This window comes from Rhinolophus ferrumequinum, chromosome 7 (assembly GCF_004115265.2).
Source record: "Rhinolophus ferrumequinum isolate MPI-CBG mRhiFer1 chromosome 7, mRhiFer1_v1.p, whole genome shotgun sequence".
Lineage (NCBI taxonomy): Eukaryota > Metazoa > Chordata > Mammalia > Chiroptera > Rhinolophidae > Rhinolophus > Rhinolophus ferrumequinum.
The window spans coordinates 44,849,660-44,869,135 of NC_046290.1; the positions used below are offsets into that span (position 1 = coordinate 44,849,660).

Sequence of the window (19,476 nt, forward strand, 5' to 3'; positions counted from 1 at the left end):
CACCCGAAACCACCTTTCCCGAGCACTGGGTGCAAAGTCGGGTTTCGTTACCTTGGCACTGAGTGCTGGGGTGCGGGCACCGACCCGCCCCGGCTCCAAGTGGGAGAGCTGACACAAAGCCGGGCGGGGCAAGGCTTGCCTGGGCCCCGCCCCGGGAGACCGATCCAGTTTCAGTGCCGCGGGCGGCGTGCGCGCTCTTCCGGTGGTGGAGCAGGTGAGGGGGGTCCGAGGGGTGGGGCCCACGTGACAGGGGCGGGGCTCGGCGGCCCGGCAGGTGCGCGTGTGGGGAAGGGGGTCTTCGGCCCCTCTCGGCGCTCGCCGGGCCCCTCGGAGCTTCCCGGGTCCGCGGCGCTCGCTGCTCAGTCAGTCCCGCCGTAACCTGCGGCTGAGGCCGGACGCCGGCGCGGTAAGAGGTGAGGGTCTGCGGGGAAAGCAGGGTCGGGGGGTCGGGAGAGCCCCTTGTCCAGTGTGGTCTCAGGAGACACAGGTGCGCGCGCGTCGCCGCCGTTCTTCCGGGCGCGGTGATCCTGGTCATTTGGACCCCGGCAGTCTGAGCCGGCTTAGTTCCGGCCACTTTGGGGCAGAATCTCCAAAGACTAAGTGGATTTTCACTCAGACGCCGAGACGGAGCACTCAGGCGGGTGGGCAGAAGCCTGAACGAGATGGGTGGGACCGGGCGCCGAGCTGACTCGGCAGGGACCCGGGCAAAGATGCTTAGTAACCCGTGGCACTCATTCGTGGGTGAAGTTCAAACCCTCAAGGCCTTTCCCAACCTCCTGGACGCTCCAAAACATCCCAAACCTTCCCTTTCCTTGGGTCCAGCAAAACTTTAAAGCCCGCTAAAGCTGTGATTCTGTTTGTGTAAAGGTGACCAAGCTCAAATCCTGTGACATTTTGCTGGAGGGGAAACCATTTCTCCTCCCACCGCCTTGGCTTTCCCAGTTATGTGTCCCAACGGAATGGAGTCAGGGTCCTGGGCTTGAACAAAACAAAGACCACTCTGCTTCAGATGCTGAATCTTAAGTGGGCTCCCAATGACACCCTGAAAGATCTGAGGGATATCCAGATATTTAAGATGTGCTAAAATACAGCTGACCGTTCCCTTTTTAAAATCACATATTTTGCTATTCTACAATTCTTCAAAAATGTTTTTTTTTTTTGCTTTTCATTTAAACACTGATAAAGTGGTCTCATTTAAATAAGCCACTTTTCACAGGTAAAGATAAATCCATTACAGTGAAGCACACTTTTTTTTTACCAGTGAGTTAAATTAAGCAGTGGGGTATCCTTTAATGCATATATAGCATAGATATTGAGGAATATTGTGTAAAACTTGCTAAAACTGGTGCTTTTGCTTCTGCTTTTCTTAGGAAAATGTAATTCAAAACCATAGTGGAACTTTGCATTTCTAGAATTTAAACTTTGTTAGAAAACAGATAAAAGAGAAAAAAACAGACCAAAAAAACCTGCTAATTGCTATCACTTATAGAGCTCCTACTTTGCACCATGCTGGGAAGACCCAGATAATTATTTAAAATTGGAGTGACCCCTGGAGTGGCTGGTTAGCTCAGTTGGTGAGAGCGTGGTGCCAATAACACCAAGGTTGCCGGTTTGATTCTCACATGAGCCACTGTGAGCTGCCCTCCTTAAAAAAAATAAAATAAAATTGGAGTGCCCCATTAGAAGACCCCGGAATTTAGACCACTTCTCCATCTCTACCCGTTTCCTGGGTGAATCTTATCTAGTCTGTGACAATACATCCTTCTCTTTATAGACTGCCTCTTTGACACCTCCACCTTGATTTCTAGCATGTATCTCAAAGTCTCTTCAGACTGCTTCTCCTCAAGGCTAAAGGGGAGAGGTGGAAGTATGTTGCAGGTGAAATGATCCGATGTCTGGGATTTGCTTCAAAGTAATCTATTGGCAAAGGGAATAAGGTAGTGGGTATAGATGAAACAAGATGGGTCATAAATTGATCATTATTGAAGCTGGTTGAGCGGTACGTAAGGCTTCATAACACTATTCTTTCCCCTTATTTATGTTTGAAAATTTCTATAATAAAAATAGTTTAATTCCCTATATCTAGAATTTGACCACTTCTTGCTACCACCATGGCCAACTAGATTATTTCAGTGGCCTCGTAGCCTGTCTCCCTGTTTTCACACTTGTCTCCTGGAGTGTACTCTCAACATAGCACAGAATGATCCTATTAAAACAAGTCAGATGGTGTCACTCCTCTACTCAGAATTCTCCAGTGGCTTCTCATCTCACTCCCAGTAAAAGCCAAAATCCTTTCCAATGGCTTTCAAGGCCCTAATGATTCAGATGGCCTCAATTCTACTATTCACCCTCTCTCTCTGCTATTGCCATGCTGGCCTCCACGCCTTAATAGATCTCCAACGTGCCAGGCACTCAAGGCTTTTGCACTAGCAGCTCCACCTGTGTGGAATACTTACCCCTGATAGCTGCCTGGCTTCCTCCTTCACCTCCTTCATTTCTGTAGTCAAAGGTCACGTTCTCTGTGCAGACTTCCCTGGTTGTTATATTTAAAATTTAACACCCAGTAATACTGAATGTCAACTGTAATAGAAAACTAAAAAATAATAATAAATAAAATTTTAACACCCTGCCCACAATGCACTCCTTATCTCCTTTCTTAACTTTGTTCCTTTGCATCTGATATATTTCACTTCCCTTATGTATCATCAGTTAACCCCCCCCCACACACACACACACACACACACTGGAACATAAGCTCCACAAAGGCAGAGATTTCAGTTAGCTTCATTCACTGATACACCTTCAGCATGGTACGCAGCACTGATAAACCTGGTACATGGCAGGTGTTCGGTAAATATTTGTTGAATGATTGGTCTTCATTTTACAAAGTAAAATAAAACAAAACCTTAGAAATTTCTAAATTGTTTAACACCATAAATGTGGGATTATCCATTTAAATCTTGATACCACCTTCATAGTGCCAGGTACAATGTCATGTGCCCAATGAGCCTTCAAGTAAATACATACTTACAAGCAATTTGAGGGAGAAATTCATGTGCTTTAAACCTAGGAGTTACATTAGCAGTGGTTTCCTTCTTTTTGTATATGTGTCCAGGTCATTGATTTCATGAAGGAAGTCAACAGGTTTAGTAAAAGTGCTTTTTCTATGCTTTATTTTTTTAGGTGGATTGAATACCCTCTAAGATACCTCCTGAGTCTCCATAGCAACAGCAAGTCACCTTTAGATAATTGCTCTGGAAAGAGGGATATACATGATCATTGCTGCTGTTCTGTGTTGTATAATACTTTTGGGGAATCTTTACCTTTGGTGATTTTTTTTTTTATCTGAGAAATCAATTTTTGAAATCTAATATTAAGTGTTAATATTTAGAGGGGGAGAAGCACCTCCCCTACACTGACTTTCCTGATTTAGGAAGGAAAGGGGCTCTTCATTCCCTATGTTTAGCAGGCTGCTTCTCTTGGGCTGTTCATTCCAAAGCAGATTTGAGTTAATAAAAATGAAGAGTATTTGCTGACCCATCAAATTTTGGTATGCTCAAACTCTTAAATATTTTTATTTAGCTGTTTGAGGAAAGGACTCTGCTTGGAATGAGGTAGCATCCTGTCTTGTTAAAATTTATGTTAAATAAAGTCTTATTTTTGTTTTTTATATTTTGTTGCTTATAGGGCTCATAGATAAATTAGACTTACAACTTTTAATTCAGAGCTAAGATTTAAAATTTTGATTGCCCTTCAAATCATATAGAATGATGACTATATCCCTGGCTAACATAATTGTTACACATGTTTAAACATTTATGTTGTCATTTTTATATATCATAATAATTAACATGATCATATTGGTTTCCTAAATATGATCATTTGCTACTAAGTAAATAAAATCGGCATCATTGAAATAATAAATTGCTAAGCATAAGTGATAACTTTAATCTTGGCTACAGGTGTAGAAATCACAAATGTCGACAAACGATGGAAGATCCAGGAATCGGGACAGGCACTACGATGAGGTCCCAGGGGACTTGGCCTATCAAGATGGCACCATAAGAACCCTCCAGACTCTTCATGACAGTGAGCTGGCTGTGAGCGCTGATCCTTTGCCACCACCCCCTCTCCCATTACAGCCACCATTCGGCCCCGACTTCTACTCAAGTGACACAGAGGAACCGGCCATAGCACCAGATCTCAAACCCGTGAGGCGCTTTGTCCCCGAGTCCTGGAAGAACTTCTTCAGAGGGAAGAAAAAGGACCCGGAATGGGATAAGCCAGTGTCAGACATCAGATACATCTCCGATGGAGTGGAATGCTCACCTCCAGCCTCTCCAGTAAGACCAAATCACCGTTCACCCGCCAACTCCTGCCAAGATACTTGTGGAGGGTCAGAAGGAACCTGTAATTCCCGGAAAGACGCTGAAGCGATGCTTCCCCAGGATCCCTATGGATCTCTAGGCCGACACACACAAACAGCTCGAACATACAGCGAGAAGATGGAAGAGTATAACCTGAGGTATTCCTACATGAAGTCGTGGGCAGGCCTGCTGAGAATTCTGGGTGTGGTGGAGCTGCTCTTGGGGGCCGGCGTCTTTGCTTGTGTCACAGCGTACATTCACAAGGACAGCGAGTGGTATAACATGTTTGGATATTCACCATCTAACGCCATGGGAGGCATTGGTGGCCTGGGCAGTATATATGGGGGCTATTACTACAGTGGCCCCAAAACCCCTTTTGTACTTGTGGTTGCTGCTTTAGCTTGGATCACCACCCTTATTATTCTGGTTCTTGGCATGTCCATGTATTATCAGACCATTCTTTTGGACTCTAACTGGTGGCCCCTAACTGAATTTGGAATTAACGTCGCCTTGTTTATCTTGTATATGGCTGCAGCCATAGTCTATGTGAATGATATCAACCGAGGCGGACTGTGCTACTATCCAATATTTAATACACCAGTGAATGCGGTGTTCTGCCGGGTGGAAGGAGGACAGATAGCAGCAATGATCTTCTTGTTTATCACCATGATTGTTTATCTCATTAGTGCTTTGGTTTGCCTAAAGTTATGGAGGCATGAGGCAGCTCGGAGACACAGGGAATACATGCAACAACAGGAGGTAAGGAATGTCACAGTCTTTCATTTCTTAATGTCTTTTCTGTTATTTACTCCCTTGTTAAATACGTATAGTTCTCAAAACAAAGATTTTATAGAAGTCTTTTTTGTTTGTTTGTTTTCATGATCTGAAATTCAACAGTCCTAGCTCAGAATCTGACATGCTATGACTGAGATAATGCATTCTAGTGTGTTACTGTTGTATAACATTGCAAATAGACACGAGATGTGTAATACATAGTTTGTTGGCTGCATTATTAAGTCTTTCTGATGCTTAAGGGGAAAACACAGCTACTGAAATCCCGCAAAGAAAAAGAATAACATATTCAGTAAATTAAGTGTCTCATCATTCCAGTTTGAGAACAATCTTGATTCTTTAGTATGGTAAGACAATTGAAAAAACATAATTTTTCAGTTAGAGGAGGAAAGTGCTTGTTTAAATCTGTTATGATGTGTCCCACTGTTTTCCACGGGTTAAAGTCAAGTAAGAATATGATGAACCACATTTGATTTTTTTTTTTTAATTATTGAGAGGGCAGGTTGTAATAAACATACATTGTGAAAACTTGCCCAGGCATTTTGATGTTTTATCCTTATTTTAGCCAGATGAGTGTTCCAGAATTAGAATGGGAGCCATGCACTTGATTTTATTTCTAGAAGTGAACTAATTAAGTATATAGGAGGAGAAGGAGGAGAAGGAAGAGGAGGAGAATTAATATTAATATTAATATTAATAATACCTAGAGGATGAGACTATATATAAGTCCTATTTAAAATTATTTTATTTGAATGGTAGAAAAAATGTTATTCTAAAATATATGTTCTAGTAACTTCATTATACCCTGAAACAAGTTAATGTTTTGCTTTCTTCTGAGGAGGAGTATGTAATAGTATTTCCTATGCCACTGAAATTCTCAGTAATACCTTAATTTTTTTCTTAATTTTAAGTCAACTATATCATGCATCTTTCTTTCCCCATGTTTCCAAAGACCTCCTAGATACTATCTAATTTCACATGGTGTGTATTGGGCAAAATTACAGATAAAAATGAAACTCCTTACTTACTTAATAACCTATTCACTGACGTTATCTGCAGAGGGTGCCAAAAAATGTATACATATTTTAAGAAAGGAAAAAGCTGTATTACAATTGTAATAATATATACCGATAACAAAAGATGAGTACAAGTCACGTTTTTTTGGCATCTCAGTATTTTGTTTTTAATCTTTTGCAAGAATCTTACGCATAACAACAACAAAAAACTTGACTCAGTTTATAACAAGTACCTTAGGTGTTACATGGAGAACCTTAACATGTTTCAATGTGACTCATACTCTTGTCAAAAAATATACTTATCTTACTAGAACTCGACATTGAGTCAAGTTATTTCTAAAAGTTTATCTCGGCATGTTAAGCATATTTCTTTAAATTTACATCTGTGTATACAAAGTAGAGAACTTTAAATTCCAATCAGTGTCAAATCTAGATAGAGAAACACGCACACATCCTCATAATTTTATGTAACTTTAATAACAGAGTTCTTAATGTCATTTCAAAATTCTGCGTGAATATGACTGCAATTATCAACATAATGCTTTCATTTCTTTTCCCTTTTTCAACAAAAACTTGTTTCTATCAGACTTTTCATTTCTATCAGACTTTTCATAATGGTTGATTAGATTTTAATCATCTCTGATGTTGGAGGTTGTGCTGGTTTGTGTTTGCTGTAACTTTCTAAAAGTTAGAAGATGTAATGGCCTGTGGCTTTTTCCTATTAATTTTATACTGTAACTGTCCCAAACTCTTTAACTGTGCAAGGGAATGGGAGCCAAGAATAAATAAAATCTCTAGGTAATTCGAAACAACTCACCAAACAGTCTGTACCATCTCCGTATTCCCAACAATGCTCTCTGCTCCTAATTCATAGGGAATTCCAGTTATCCCTCCTCTGGTTCTCCATTGGTCATCAAAACATGGCCAAAAGAGTAGGAGGAACATCTGGCAAATAGAGAATCAACCTCTATAAAATTGAGATTGGGCTATAAATGCAAATGGATGAAAATATATGCATAGTAGCATCACACGCCTTTGAAAAATCATTTTAACTCTTTTCCAGATAAGTGAGCCATCATTGCCATCAAAAAGGAAAATGGTAAGAATAAAGTTCACATTATAATTTATCTCTAGATTTTCTAAACACTTTTCTCTCTTATCTATAAATCTACAGAGGAGATCATCTGTCTGTGTAAGAGTATCTATTACATTAAGTTCATAATAGTACTTGCAGTTTTTTTCTAATACTAAAAGGACCAAATTAGACAAGGCTATATATAACTTCTTTAATTTTGTTACATGAAAGCTTATGCAAGTGAACTGTTGGTTCTCCTTACATTTAAATTTTAATTTTTTAAAAATGTCGGTAATTCTCCCAAATTTTTTTCAGTCTCTTTCAAGTTCTTTGCAGTCGTTTTCTGTCCTCACTTTGCTCTCAGGTGCCAATTTTGTTGTCTCAAGAAAGAAATTCCTATTCCATGATTTACTAACTGTGTGACAGTCGGGAAGGTATTTTAACATACAGTTCCTTGGCCTTCATCTGTAAGATTGGAATAATAATAATTTCTACCCCACAAGATTGCTGAGAGCATTAAATGAGATGCTGTTGTTATAATTATTTACATATATGTAATAATATATTTTAGTTATGATTTTACCTCATTGAAAAGTTCTTTTTTAAGATATTGGGCATTCTTTCTAAGTGTAAGTTGAGAATCCAACTCATGGTTTTATTTGTTTCTTTGAAAAGAGAGTATATTCACTGGGTTCAAAAATCAAAAGACTCTCTAATGCAAAGTCTCCTCTTACCTCCTATACTGTGGCTTCCCAGTTTTCCTGCTTTGGAAGCAACCAGTGTTACCAGTGTCTTGTATTTCCTTTAGAAATGTGTTATATATATATATATTCGCTCTCCTCCCCGTTTTATACAAATGGTAGATTACCATATACAGTTATGTTCCTTATTTTTTCCACATAACAATACATTTCTAAGATGTTTCCTTATTAGTACATGAAGAACTTATGCACTCTCTTTTTACAACTACATGGTATTGCATTGTATGGATGTACCATAATTCATTTAACCATAAATGAACATTTAGGTTGTTTTCAATCTTTCACTATTAAAAACAATAGTATAATATTGAATGTCAACTATAATTGAAAAATAAAAAGCAATGCTACAGTAAATAACCTTAAGCATATATGTATATATTTGTACATACTTCCATTAATATATTTTGATTACCAGATTACCCAGTAGAAGTTTTACCAATTTCCACTCCCAACAGCACGACAGGCTTCCTCACCCCTTAATCAACACAGGGTAGTAGGAAATTTGTTGACATCTGTCGATCTGATAGGTGAAAACAGTATCTCTTGTAGTTATAATTTGCATTTCTCTTATTAGGAGTGAGGTTGAGCATTTTTCATATGTTGTGTTTGCATTTTCTTCTCTTAACTGTCATATACTGTCCAGTTTTTTTATTAGATAGCTAATTTGCAGAAGTCCTTTGTTAAGTGCCTACATTTTGAAAATACCTTTTATGAGGTTCTTTTTAACTTTATTTTCTATAATGTGCAAATACTATTTGAAAATATTCTGTTCATGCTGAAATAGGGATTTATGAAGTGGGTGAAGAGTCTGTCCAAGGGATCGTGATTAATTCATCAGTGTCATTATTAATTCATTCATTGAGCAAACATGTACCAGTTAGGCTGTAGGCCAGTGACATGAATACTACAAGGAGTATCGTCACCGTTATTATACAGGAGCTTACAAATCTAGTGAAAAAGGAAAACACACACAAAAGATTAGTAGAGTGTGATTGTGTGTGCCTGTGTGTGTGTGTGTGTGTGTACTGAGAGAAGGGCACAAGCACCGAGAACTACAAAATTTTAAAAATTTGCTTAAAGATTTGTATTTCTCTGACGTTTCCTAGAGAAATGAATTTATGGATGATAATGTCTCAAACTTAGCATTGTTGATTGGTCATCTTTGGGGATTTACAATTTGCCACTTCTTTTTAAAGAGTCAGTTGTATTAAATTATTTCTGAGACGTATGTGAAATCCTGTGAATTGCAGCTGAGATGGCTCAACTGCTTTTCTGGGATGATGTTGCGTATTCATAAATCTTTAGCTATGAAGAGATACCTGCCCAGTGCTGACTGACCAGGTATGGGACAAATGAGACTGTTATTAGCTGGTCTACAGACCTATACACTTTAAACCTTATTCATAGGATTAGAGAGATACTACTGTAGTGTGTGTGTGTGTGTGTGTGTGTGTGTGTGTGTGGCTTTTTGTTTCTTTGTTTTGTACTTTGTTTTAACTTCCTGATTCTCTGTGTTTTAGTTAGTTTTATGTTCATTTATTCAACATTTATTGCTGTCAAGATACACGTTTCAGTTAGACTTGTTCTAACTCAGTGGTACTAACAACCAGAGTAAGCTGAATGGATGCTCACCTTTAAGCTGTCTAAAATATATATATATCAGATATACCTGAAAGGGATAATAGTAGTTGCCTTTAGGAGGGCACCTCGCTAACTGCGGGGGTACAGGATAAAGGGAGACTTTTCGTTATGTACCCCTTTGGACCTTTTGAATTATATATCATGTGTATGTATTACCTATTTAAAAATTGTTTAAAGGTTTTAAAAAATTAATAAATACTCATTTCAAATATTGAGATAATCGATACAAGGCTGATGTTTAAATAACACAGGCCCTTTATTTGAGATTTAAGTACAACCTCCGTCACATCCCCTTAGAGCTGCCTTCTAGTATTAGTACAGAGACATGAGTGAGTTTGACTAGATGCGGAGAGCAGTCTTCCCACGTGGGAGTCATCATGAGCGTGGCTTTAGTGGGTCATTGCCCATACTCTTACTCACGATCGCCAGTGTGGCCTTAACCCATTGGTACGTCCTGCTGTCTCAAAGGGACTGGCTAGGAAACTCATAAATTCCACCCTGGCCAGGAATGAATCGCAGCCCCGTAAGAGTCCTAAAATAATGTTCGCTGTATGGAAAAAGTTGAGTTTAAAGGACCTTTGGATTAGAAGCTATATCAGGATTAGAAAGACTGTTTATAATGGAAAGGGGGCCTAAAAACTTATATAGGAGGTTTAACAATTAAGTTCTTGAACTTGTTGCAGTGATGTTGCTAACCTTTTTTGATATCAGAGGGATTATTCATGATGAATTTGTACCAACTGGACAGTTAACCAAGTTTACTATTTGGAAGTGTTGAAAAGGCTGCGTGAAAAAGTTAGGCAGCCTGAACTTTTTGCCAACAGTTCATGGCTCTTGCATCATGACAATGCACCAGCTCACATGGCACACTGTCTGTGAGGGAGTTTTTAGCCAGTAAACAAATCACTGTATTGGAACACCCTCCCTACTCATCTGATCTGGCCCCCAGTGACGTCTCCCTTTTCCGGAAGATAAAGGAAGACATTTTGATGACATTCAGGACATCAAGAGTAATACGATGACAGCTCTGATGGCCATTCCAGAAAAGGTTCCAAAATTGTTATGAAGGGTGGAGTAGGCGCTGGCATGAGTGCATAGCTTCCCAAGGGGAGTACTTTGAAGGTGACCGTAGTGATATTCAGCAGTGAGGTATGTAGCACTTTTTCTAGGATGAGTTCGCGAACTTAATTGTCAGACCTCGTATGAGGAAATTCACTTTCTAAAAGTTGACTCTTGTTAACAAGTGATATCAAAATCTGATCTCAGAGTTAGCAAGTCACAGTGCTAACATTAGGAAATATGTTTGAGGACGTCCTCAGGGGCAGAAGAAAAGAATCTGTTTGCTTTGGGGGGTATAGGTGGTGACACCAGCTGGACAGGGCTGTCTCGCTGAGTGGGTGTGGCAGTGATGTGGCAGTAGTGGTCATTCTCGGCTTGGGTGGAATTTATGGGCTTCCTGGTCAGTCCCTTTAAGGCAGTGGCATTTACCAATGGGAATAAGTGCAGAGCAGAGTAAAACGTTTGGCTGAATTGGAGGAAAGTGCCGCAAATGATAGAGTGGTCAGTGTCATTGGTGAGAATGTGGCTGAAGCAGGTTCCACATGTGGGACAAGATTAGAAAGATCTGCCAGGGAGTTCTAGGGTACCTCTTTCAGGCCACCCTAGAAGGTTGGGGCCCAGCATGTGTTGTAAGGTCCCAGATCCTGAGAGGTCCTGGAACCGTCATGAATAACCTTAGCAGAGTTGGATCTCCCATTCCTGGGCCTTCTTTTAAGAGCCTGCAATCCAGTTATTTATGCTCGTGTACTCTTTCAAGATCTGGGAGCTAAATGCAAAGTCCATCCTTTCAAAGGCCTTTTTCCTGGGAGATGGAGGTCTCTGAGTCAACATAATTAGATGTATTCTAGAGTCAGACCTCTGTTAGAGGGAATCTCATGACTTAACTAAGGAAACTATTGAAAAGGTTGACTCTCCAGCTTCTTATTGGGTATGATTTTCACCTGCTTTCTTCCTAGTCCTTAGTAGGGAAGAGTTGGCAGACTTCCACAGGAGAGGCAGTGAAGTGTGATGAAAATAAACTTTGGGGTCAGGCAGATCTTAATTTGAGTACTAGATAAGCTACTTACTAGCTCTGTGACCCTGGGGAAATTACTTACCCTCTCTGAATTTCAGTTTCCTGTCATTTGTTTGGAACTATGTACTAGGCTGTCCCTTCTTATTTTGTATTTTAACGAAAACAATTTGTAAAAAGCAAATAAGATCATTTTAAAAAGAAATAATATACAGACATAAAATAAGATCAGATAGAGACAGAAACAAATTCTCATAAATCCCTAAGTGCTGAGCAGATTTCTTTCCCAAGCTAGAAAAGGCAAAAGCTAATCTGGGCATCAAAAGTAAACATACGGATTTGGGACAAGGAGCCTATTCCATTATACACTCAAAGGGAGAGAGAATCCGAATTTGGGCAAGTGCACACTGAAACACGTATCTAGCTCTCGCTCTTTCTAGCCTAACAGCACATTCATTTGAAAAGCTTAGTAATTATATCCAAAGCATTACTTATCCCCATTGCTTAATTACTTTCTCTTGCCTCATAGTAAAGTTTTACTGATACTGACAAGACTAGTTTTTACTAGAAGCAAAGACAGGTCCTGAAATTCGGGGCCTTGTGTTTGCAATCAGGAACACTGGTTAGAGTGGTGTGTACAGGGTTTTTTGCCCCCCACTCACATTCCTGCTGTTTGGGGCCCAATAGCTAGCCACATGGAGGTGATCTGGTCCCCCTTCACCTAGCACCGTGGCTGTGAGCTTCTGCTTTTCATAACCCTCCTTTGTCTAATCCTCTCATCAGCTCTGCACTGTTTGGGGAGTTGAAAACTGGTGGTTTTTAGAATGAGCTAATGCTAGACCAAACCTCAAAGGCAGCCTCAGAGATAGGAAATGAGGGAACAAAGGCTTTTCAAAGCTGCCTGGCAAGATTTTAAAATCCTGTTTTATATTTTGTTTTCAGTGAAGCAGGGGCCCTCATACGCCACTCTCAGTTTAGTGCAAGGAGTTGAATGCAGCAAGCATGAACTGAAGGCCTAGAGGGCCAGTAGAGGGGAGCTTCCTGCTCTAAGGAGGAATCTCGGAGCCCACGCTTGAGCTCACTTCCCTCCAGCAGTCTGGCCTCCCGCATCTGCCCGCCCTGCCCATCACAAACCCATTTCTAGCTTGTTCCCAGAACCTTAGGGAACTTGAGGATTGAATAACATATGGCTAAGTAAACTGGTTTCCTTGTGTTAGTCATTTAAAGTATCAGTGAGCCAAAAAGTTCTGGGTTTTAATGCTGATTTTCCACTTCAGAGCTGTGAGACCTTGTACTGAACCTCTCTGAACTTTGCTCCTTTATATGTAAAATGGAAACCCCTCTCCTGGCATCTACCAGCTTCACCTACTTGGGTGGTGTTCTGGGCACTTCCCAACGGGGTCCCCAAACAGTCTTCTCCCAGCCCCAAAGCTGCACACCCATCTCAGCCTGCCGTCGTAGGTCTACTCGGCCATCCATTCCAACTTCCTTTCTGTTGGCTATTTTGGCTCTTAAGGACTGTCCCCTATACTTCCTCTCTGGGCCATTTCATCTTATGTTCGTTTCCTCTCTTTTGAATGTACCTTTTTTTTTTTTTTTTACTAAAAAGGCATCTAGGAGCTCTTCAATTTAGAAACCAGGGTGACTTAAACTACCACCTCCAGAATCCTTGCAGCCTCTTCAGGATATCGCAGGTTAAGGAGACTTCCTTGGGTACATTAAAGACATCCATGACCTCTCCTCTGGATTGGCTTGCTTTCCTTTCAGATAATGAAAACAACGCAGTTCGTTTCCCTTTCTGACCTCCTCCATGGCTGTTTGGAATTGGTTCACCTCAGCTTCCCGTGTCATTTTTTTCTCCTGCCGTTTAAGTAGCCTTGTTCCATTTTTATTCCCTGAATTTCTTATTTTAACTACAGTTTTTATTATTTTAGTTAGTTGGGGTATAAATCCTAAATAAACAAAGTACTTAAGAGCCCACATTTGACATTTCATCATCCATCTTTGCCACACACGATGGGGGTTGGAGGGTGTTCTACCTATTATTATGTATTTATTCCCACCTCACTGATTGCCTTTAGCTGTCACAAAACCTTTGAGAACAACTTTGTGACCATAAATCATGAAATTCTAAAGTGAAATGTTAATTGCTGTTTCCACTTTTCTTCCTCCTGCCCTTCTCTCCATTTTCTCCTACAAATAAATTCAGGTTTTTTTTTTTCCTTCTGCCTCTGTTTATAAACAAATCCTCTTTTTCTCACTAACTGTAGTGTGAAATGGCCATCGGTGGTGACAGACAGAGAGACCACGAAGTTCATTTCAAAGAACTGAGATCAACAAAAATGAAAACTGAAGTACTGAGTGGACACATCCCCCCAGGCCACATTCCTAAACCTATCGTGTTGCCGGACTACGTGGCGTGAGTATCCATCTAAATCCTTTTCAGGGTAGCAATTGAGAGATTCCATTTGGGCTTTTCATTTTCCTGTTTCTCTCCAAGTTAATCCTCTCTGCTTAAAATCTTTTATATTGGAGCAATTCTTTGTTACCTGAGTTGAAGGTACACTATGGTCAGTAAGGAATAAGCTAAGCCGATTTCCCCTTCAGCTTGTTTTAGAGAAAAAGTTACAACTTTAATTTTTTTTCCCCACAGAAAATACCCTGTGATTCAGACGGAAGATGAACGAGAACGCTATAAAGCTGTGTTCCAAGACCAGTTTTCAGAGTACAAAGAGCTTTCTGCAGAAGTTCAGGCCGTCCTGAGGAAGTTTGATGAGCTGGATGCAGTGATGAGCCGACTGCCGCATCATTCGGGCAGCCAGCAGGTCAGTGTCTGCAGCTGCCTAGGGGGAGTGCTGAGAATTAAGAAAGGGGAAAATCTGACCTTTTTTGAAATGTAGAGAAGCCATAACCATCTGTGACAGCTGTCTGTGTCTAGGAAAGTATATACAGTTCTCCTTAGACCCATATTAATTGGGCATCTTTGTTTTGACCCTGTACTTTAAAGTGTACATTTAATTCAGCTGTAATTATGAGCTATCTAAGCCAAATGCGTAGAGTAGTGACATTTTTCCAATCCTGGAGCAATGGGATAGTGTTGGCTGAGTGACACTAGTAGCAGGAAGCAGGGAAAATCCATCAAATACTGCAGGTCAAGGGTCAGTTAGTATCATTTGGAAAGCAAGCAAGGTCCACAGGTCCAAGGAGGGCGACCAAGTTTAGCGGCCCTCAAATGAATGCAGGAAAGAATGAGTAGGCCCCAGAATCTGGATCAGCTCTGGATTGAGAAGAGCGAGCTGGTTGCCAGACTAAGATGCTGAAAAACCCAACCGTGACATGTAGTCTTTGAGCCTAGAGCCGTGGTCTCTGGTTTGTAGGCTTTGTATGATAGGGCAAGGGCTTAGCCACGTGTGTCTGCAGTTGGAGGTGAGGGAGTCATGATTACAGTAGGGGCCAAGAGACTGAGTCCTCCCATGACATCTCCACACAATGTCAACCATAGTCATGTCCTCTGTTTTTTAACGTGGTGTGGCAAATAAGCAGCCACATGTCAGGGCCAACTGCAGTTAGTCTCGATATGTCTTCCAGTCCTTATCTAAAGTAGAAATACTCATTGTATCACAGTAGTTCACTTCTCATCAGCCGTGGGCCAGCTTTGCCCTGGACAGGAGTCTGCCACTAAGGCTCATTCATTTCCCAGCATCTCCCCAGGGAGCTGTTTCAAAGCCTAGGGGGCCTGCTTGGAGGCACAGGTTCTCTCACAAACCTGGTTGTGCACCTTGAAAAATCAATCATATGACTTTTCTAAGCCGATGAAATAGGAACATTGCTCAAAATAATCCCTCCGGTCTTCATCCTCTTAAATTCAGTTCCTCTGGCAGACTCGAGGCGAGGTTTTGCAGCTCTCCCTTGTGCCCGAGGCTCCAGCACAGCAGCCGTGGCCCCAGGCAGTGAGTTCAGGACCCGTTCAGACAGATGGCAGCTGAACCACCAGCTTCATCGTGCTGCTAGCAGCAGTCAGAACACAAATTTTGACACTCGTGATCTTAGTATGTAAAAGGCATTGATGAATTAAAATGTATTGGGAGAAAGATGTAGGTAAATGATGGAAAATGTTCTCAAGGGAAGCTTTCAGAACTGTAAATTATTACATTTTATTTATGAGGTTTACAGTGTCTGACAGTCTCTACAGCATGGGTTTACATGGATAATGAAGGCATTCCGTTAGTCATCTGTGGATAGATTGTTCAACCCCTTAACAAATTTCTTATTATTACAAAACTTAGAAGGAACCTCGTATTAGTGCTTTTCAAAACTTGGATAGTCTCAACCTCTTAATCCCAAAACCTAATAACACGAAAGTACCTAATAACATAATAACTTTCCAACGGGGATGAAAATGATATTTAATAATAGCTAATGTTGTGATCATTATGTGGTGAGCGCTTTATAGGGATAATTTCAAATAAGTGAACCTTCTCACCACCCTGTGAGGCAGTTGCAGTTATTATTTCCATTTTACCAATAAGGAAACTGAGTCTTGGGGAGGGTGAAGAGCTTGCCCAAGTCACACAGCTGGCAAGCAGTGGCGCCGGCACTCAGTTCTGGTTTCATGCAGGCAGGGTCCTTTCTCCTTGCTCACCCCAGGGTCCCAGTAAGCCCTCACATATTCGTCCAGTGAATTGAATTTTTGTGTATGAATATTTTCATTATAGTCTTAGGTGAAAATTGGTTTTTATTCTAATCCCCAGTGTACTTGAGACATTCTTGAGATAGGATTTGAGTGAATGCAACTGTTTTAATTCAAGTATACAATATACTATTTTTAGGAACATGAGAGAATTTCACGAATCCATGAAGAGTTTAAGAAAAAAAAGAAGGTGAGTAAAACCATTTTATTCTTCAAAGCATATTCTTATCCAAGTGCAATGGTAACAACTGACAGACTTTAGATTCTTTTAGCTAAAGTAGTTCTTTTTTTTAATTCTTAAGATGCTGCTTGTTAGGGAACAGGGCTGGCTGCTGGACAGCTTTTCTTCTCATCTCTCCTCTGATTACATTCTATGTCCTGATTTAGCCACCCAGGGAAATGAGCACAAATATAAAACCCTTCACGCACATTTCCTTCAGAAAGATTAAGTTATTTTACATGTTTCTAACTCCATCCTTAATTGCACAAATCAGTAGAGACTGGAGAGAGCGTTCATTAAATGTTTCTGTACGTATTTACTTTTTATATATTTTAACTACTAAAGTTAAAGGTGCCTCAGCTCTTTGTGTCTCCCAATTTTGCTATGAACCTAAAACTATTCTCAAAAATAAAGTCTACTAAAAACATTGTGAATAACTTAACTGTTATTCATTTAGGCAGATTTTGAAATCTGCTATGAAGGATCATTTTCTGCGCGATCATGTATGTTTGTGTGTTCTTTGCTGAGGAAGCAGAGGCTGACATAACAACTATGTTTCTTTTCCAGGATCCTACATTTCTGGAAAAAAAAGAACGCTGTGATTATCTAAAGAATAAACTTTCTCACATAAAGGAAAGAATTCAAGAATATGATAAAGTAATGAATTGGGATGTACAAGGTTATTCTTAAACCTTATTTGAAACCACTTTTTTAATAACAAACCTAACTATTTATTTACTGGGGTTTTTTTTATGTTTGTCTCTGTGATAGAGAAGCAAGTGTTTCCTGAATCAGACTCTAGTTGGTTTAGCTGGTATGCAATCTTAAAACAGTATAATTTCACTCCAGACATTTCAAAACAAATTCAAATTTACTAAGAATGAAAGAGATCCTGTAGTCATCTGTGTACAATTTACATTCATATTGTTGAAATTATAAGTGATTTAGAGACCTTATCCTTGTGGTATGATGAGCAAGTAGAATATCAATTCTGGTGCCGAGAATGTGTCAATTCTGGTGCTGTAGAATATCAATATTTTCTTTTTACTCAGGCCAGTTCCTAAGATTTTTCTAGGACAAATTTCCTAGCCAAAGGTGTCGTTTCTTTCCTTGAAAAGGGTTTGAATCCAACATGAACATTTTCAAGCCCTATGATCTTGGGGCAAGTTGCTTAATCTCTCTGTACCTCCATTTCCTCATCTGTAAAATGGGGCTAATAATAGTACCTACCTCATAGGGTGTTATGAGGATAAAATGAGTTAATATTTGTAAAATACTTACAACAGAGTCTGGCACATTATAAGCACCACGTCAGTGTTTGTAGAATCTGTAGAAGTGTTTGAAATGAATAAACTACTTACCTAGAATACGCGTTAAGTCCGGAGGAAAGGTCCTTGATGAGCAGGTCCAGCCAGCTTACCAAAAGGCCATGTGTCTCGTGACTTTCTTTTTGTCTGTTAATAACTCTAACCACACATAGCCTTAAGCAGATGCTTCCCCGTGGTTCTTTGCCCCTTGGGGTCCAACACAGCCTTCCCATCTTTTATCAGTATCACTGTCCACATATACCTCCACATCCCCACAGCCCAGCCATTCCTGTCTACATCACATCACACAGAAGGTTGTGTGAACGTTGTTGCCTTCCCCATCCTGTTTGGATATCCGTCCTAGGGCCCCATGGCGTTCCATTTACTTAGAATCTCCGTTTCATTTATTGGGATGCTTCATCTTCCCAAGGATTATCTTGGCTTTGGGCTTTATTCATGAGAAATGTTTTTATTAGTATGAACAATGAACTGCCTAAAAAATGTTTTTAAAAAATCATTGCTACTGGATCCTATTCACAGCATCTACCTTGTTGATAATTTCACAGGGGTAGAAATACAATTTCTGATTAATAGCGCTGCCATTCAAACAGTTGATATTCAAAGAACTTTTCTAAAGTGATGAAACCAAAGAAAAATCTGTGAACAAGCAGACAGTTAAAAGGGTGTTGGTTACTGAATGAACTTCCTAGTTTTTCTTTGTCAGTGAAATCTTAGTGTTCGTTGTTAATATTTTAATTCCATGGTTCTCAGACTATGCTTAGGGCCCTAAGAGGTGACACCTAGGGAAGTATGAGGCCCTCCCTGGAAGCCCCCCAACTAAAACAACTAGAAAACTTTCTGTATTAGGTATTGGGGCCCCATGATAACGTTTCACTTAAGAGGACCAATGCTTTGGAAAAAAAGATGAAATAATATTATTTTGATAGCTGTAAAGAGTTAGATTAATATTGAAATGAAGTGTTAAGGAAATTTAACTTTGTACAACTTTATTTTGCTACAACTGTAAATGTTACTCTTTGAAAACCGATATTGTAACACTGGTTTTCAAATTTTTTATGTCAATATCTAGGCATATTAAAGTTTTAGTTACCTATTGTTTTGCTTTTCTAGAATTTCTGTGTTGACTGGGCATGTTCTTGAAAATATTTTTCATTATCAGAAAATAAACTGGAAAGTCATTGAAAACCTGTAGGTCATGACATTCAGGTGACTATTTCCTCCTCCCCATGATTTGTAAGAATTCAAATTCAAGGCTACTGTGTTGGTTTCATCAGGCTACCATAACATACCTTGTTTCCCGGAAAATAAGACCTAGCTGGACAGTCAGCTCTAATGCGTCTTTTGGAGCAAAAATTAATATAAGACCCAGTATTATATTACATTATATCATACTATATTAATTATATTATTATATATTACATTAATTATTATATACTATTATTATATTATATTAATTATTTTATTATATAAGTCCCGGTCTTATAGTAAAATAAGACCGGGTCTTATATTAATTTT

General features: G+C 39.8%; 1 protein-coding gene across 7 annotated transcripts; it reads left to right on the plus strand.

The window, feature by feature from the left end:
• The first annotated feature begins 110 nt into the window (after nucleotides 1–110).
• On the plus strand, nucleotides 111–19,048 carry MARVELD2 (MARVEL domain containing 2). Of its 7 annotated transcripts, none has more exons than XM_033111204.1 (8): nucleotides 167–214; nucleotides 3,184–3,230; nucleotides 3,963–5,126; nucleotides 7,239–7,274; nucleotides 13,994–14,142; nucleotides 14,377–14,548; nucleotides 16,553–16,603; nucleotides 17,201–19,048. In XM_033111204.1, exons 3-8 carry the CDS (start codon nucleotides 3,978–3,980, stop codon nucleotides 17,321–17,323), a joined length of 1,680 nt encoding a protein of 559 aa, XP_032967095.1. In that variant the 5' UTR covers nucleotides 167–214; nucleotides 3,184–3,230; nucleotides 3,963–3,977; the 3' UTR covers nucleotides 17,324–19,048. The 7 variants fall into 7 exon arrangements, with proteins under 7 accessions (XP_032967092.1, XP_032967095.1, XP_032967091.1 ...); XM_033111200.1 differs by lacking the exon at nucleotides 167–214 and adding an exon at nucleotides 251–413; XM_033111203.1 differs by lacking the exon at nucleotides 167–214 and adding an exon at nucleotides 251–406.
• Nucleotides 19,049–19,476: the final 428 nt, after the last annotated feature.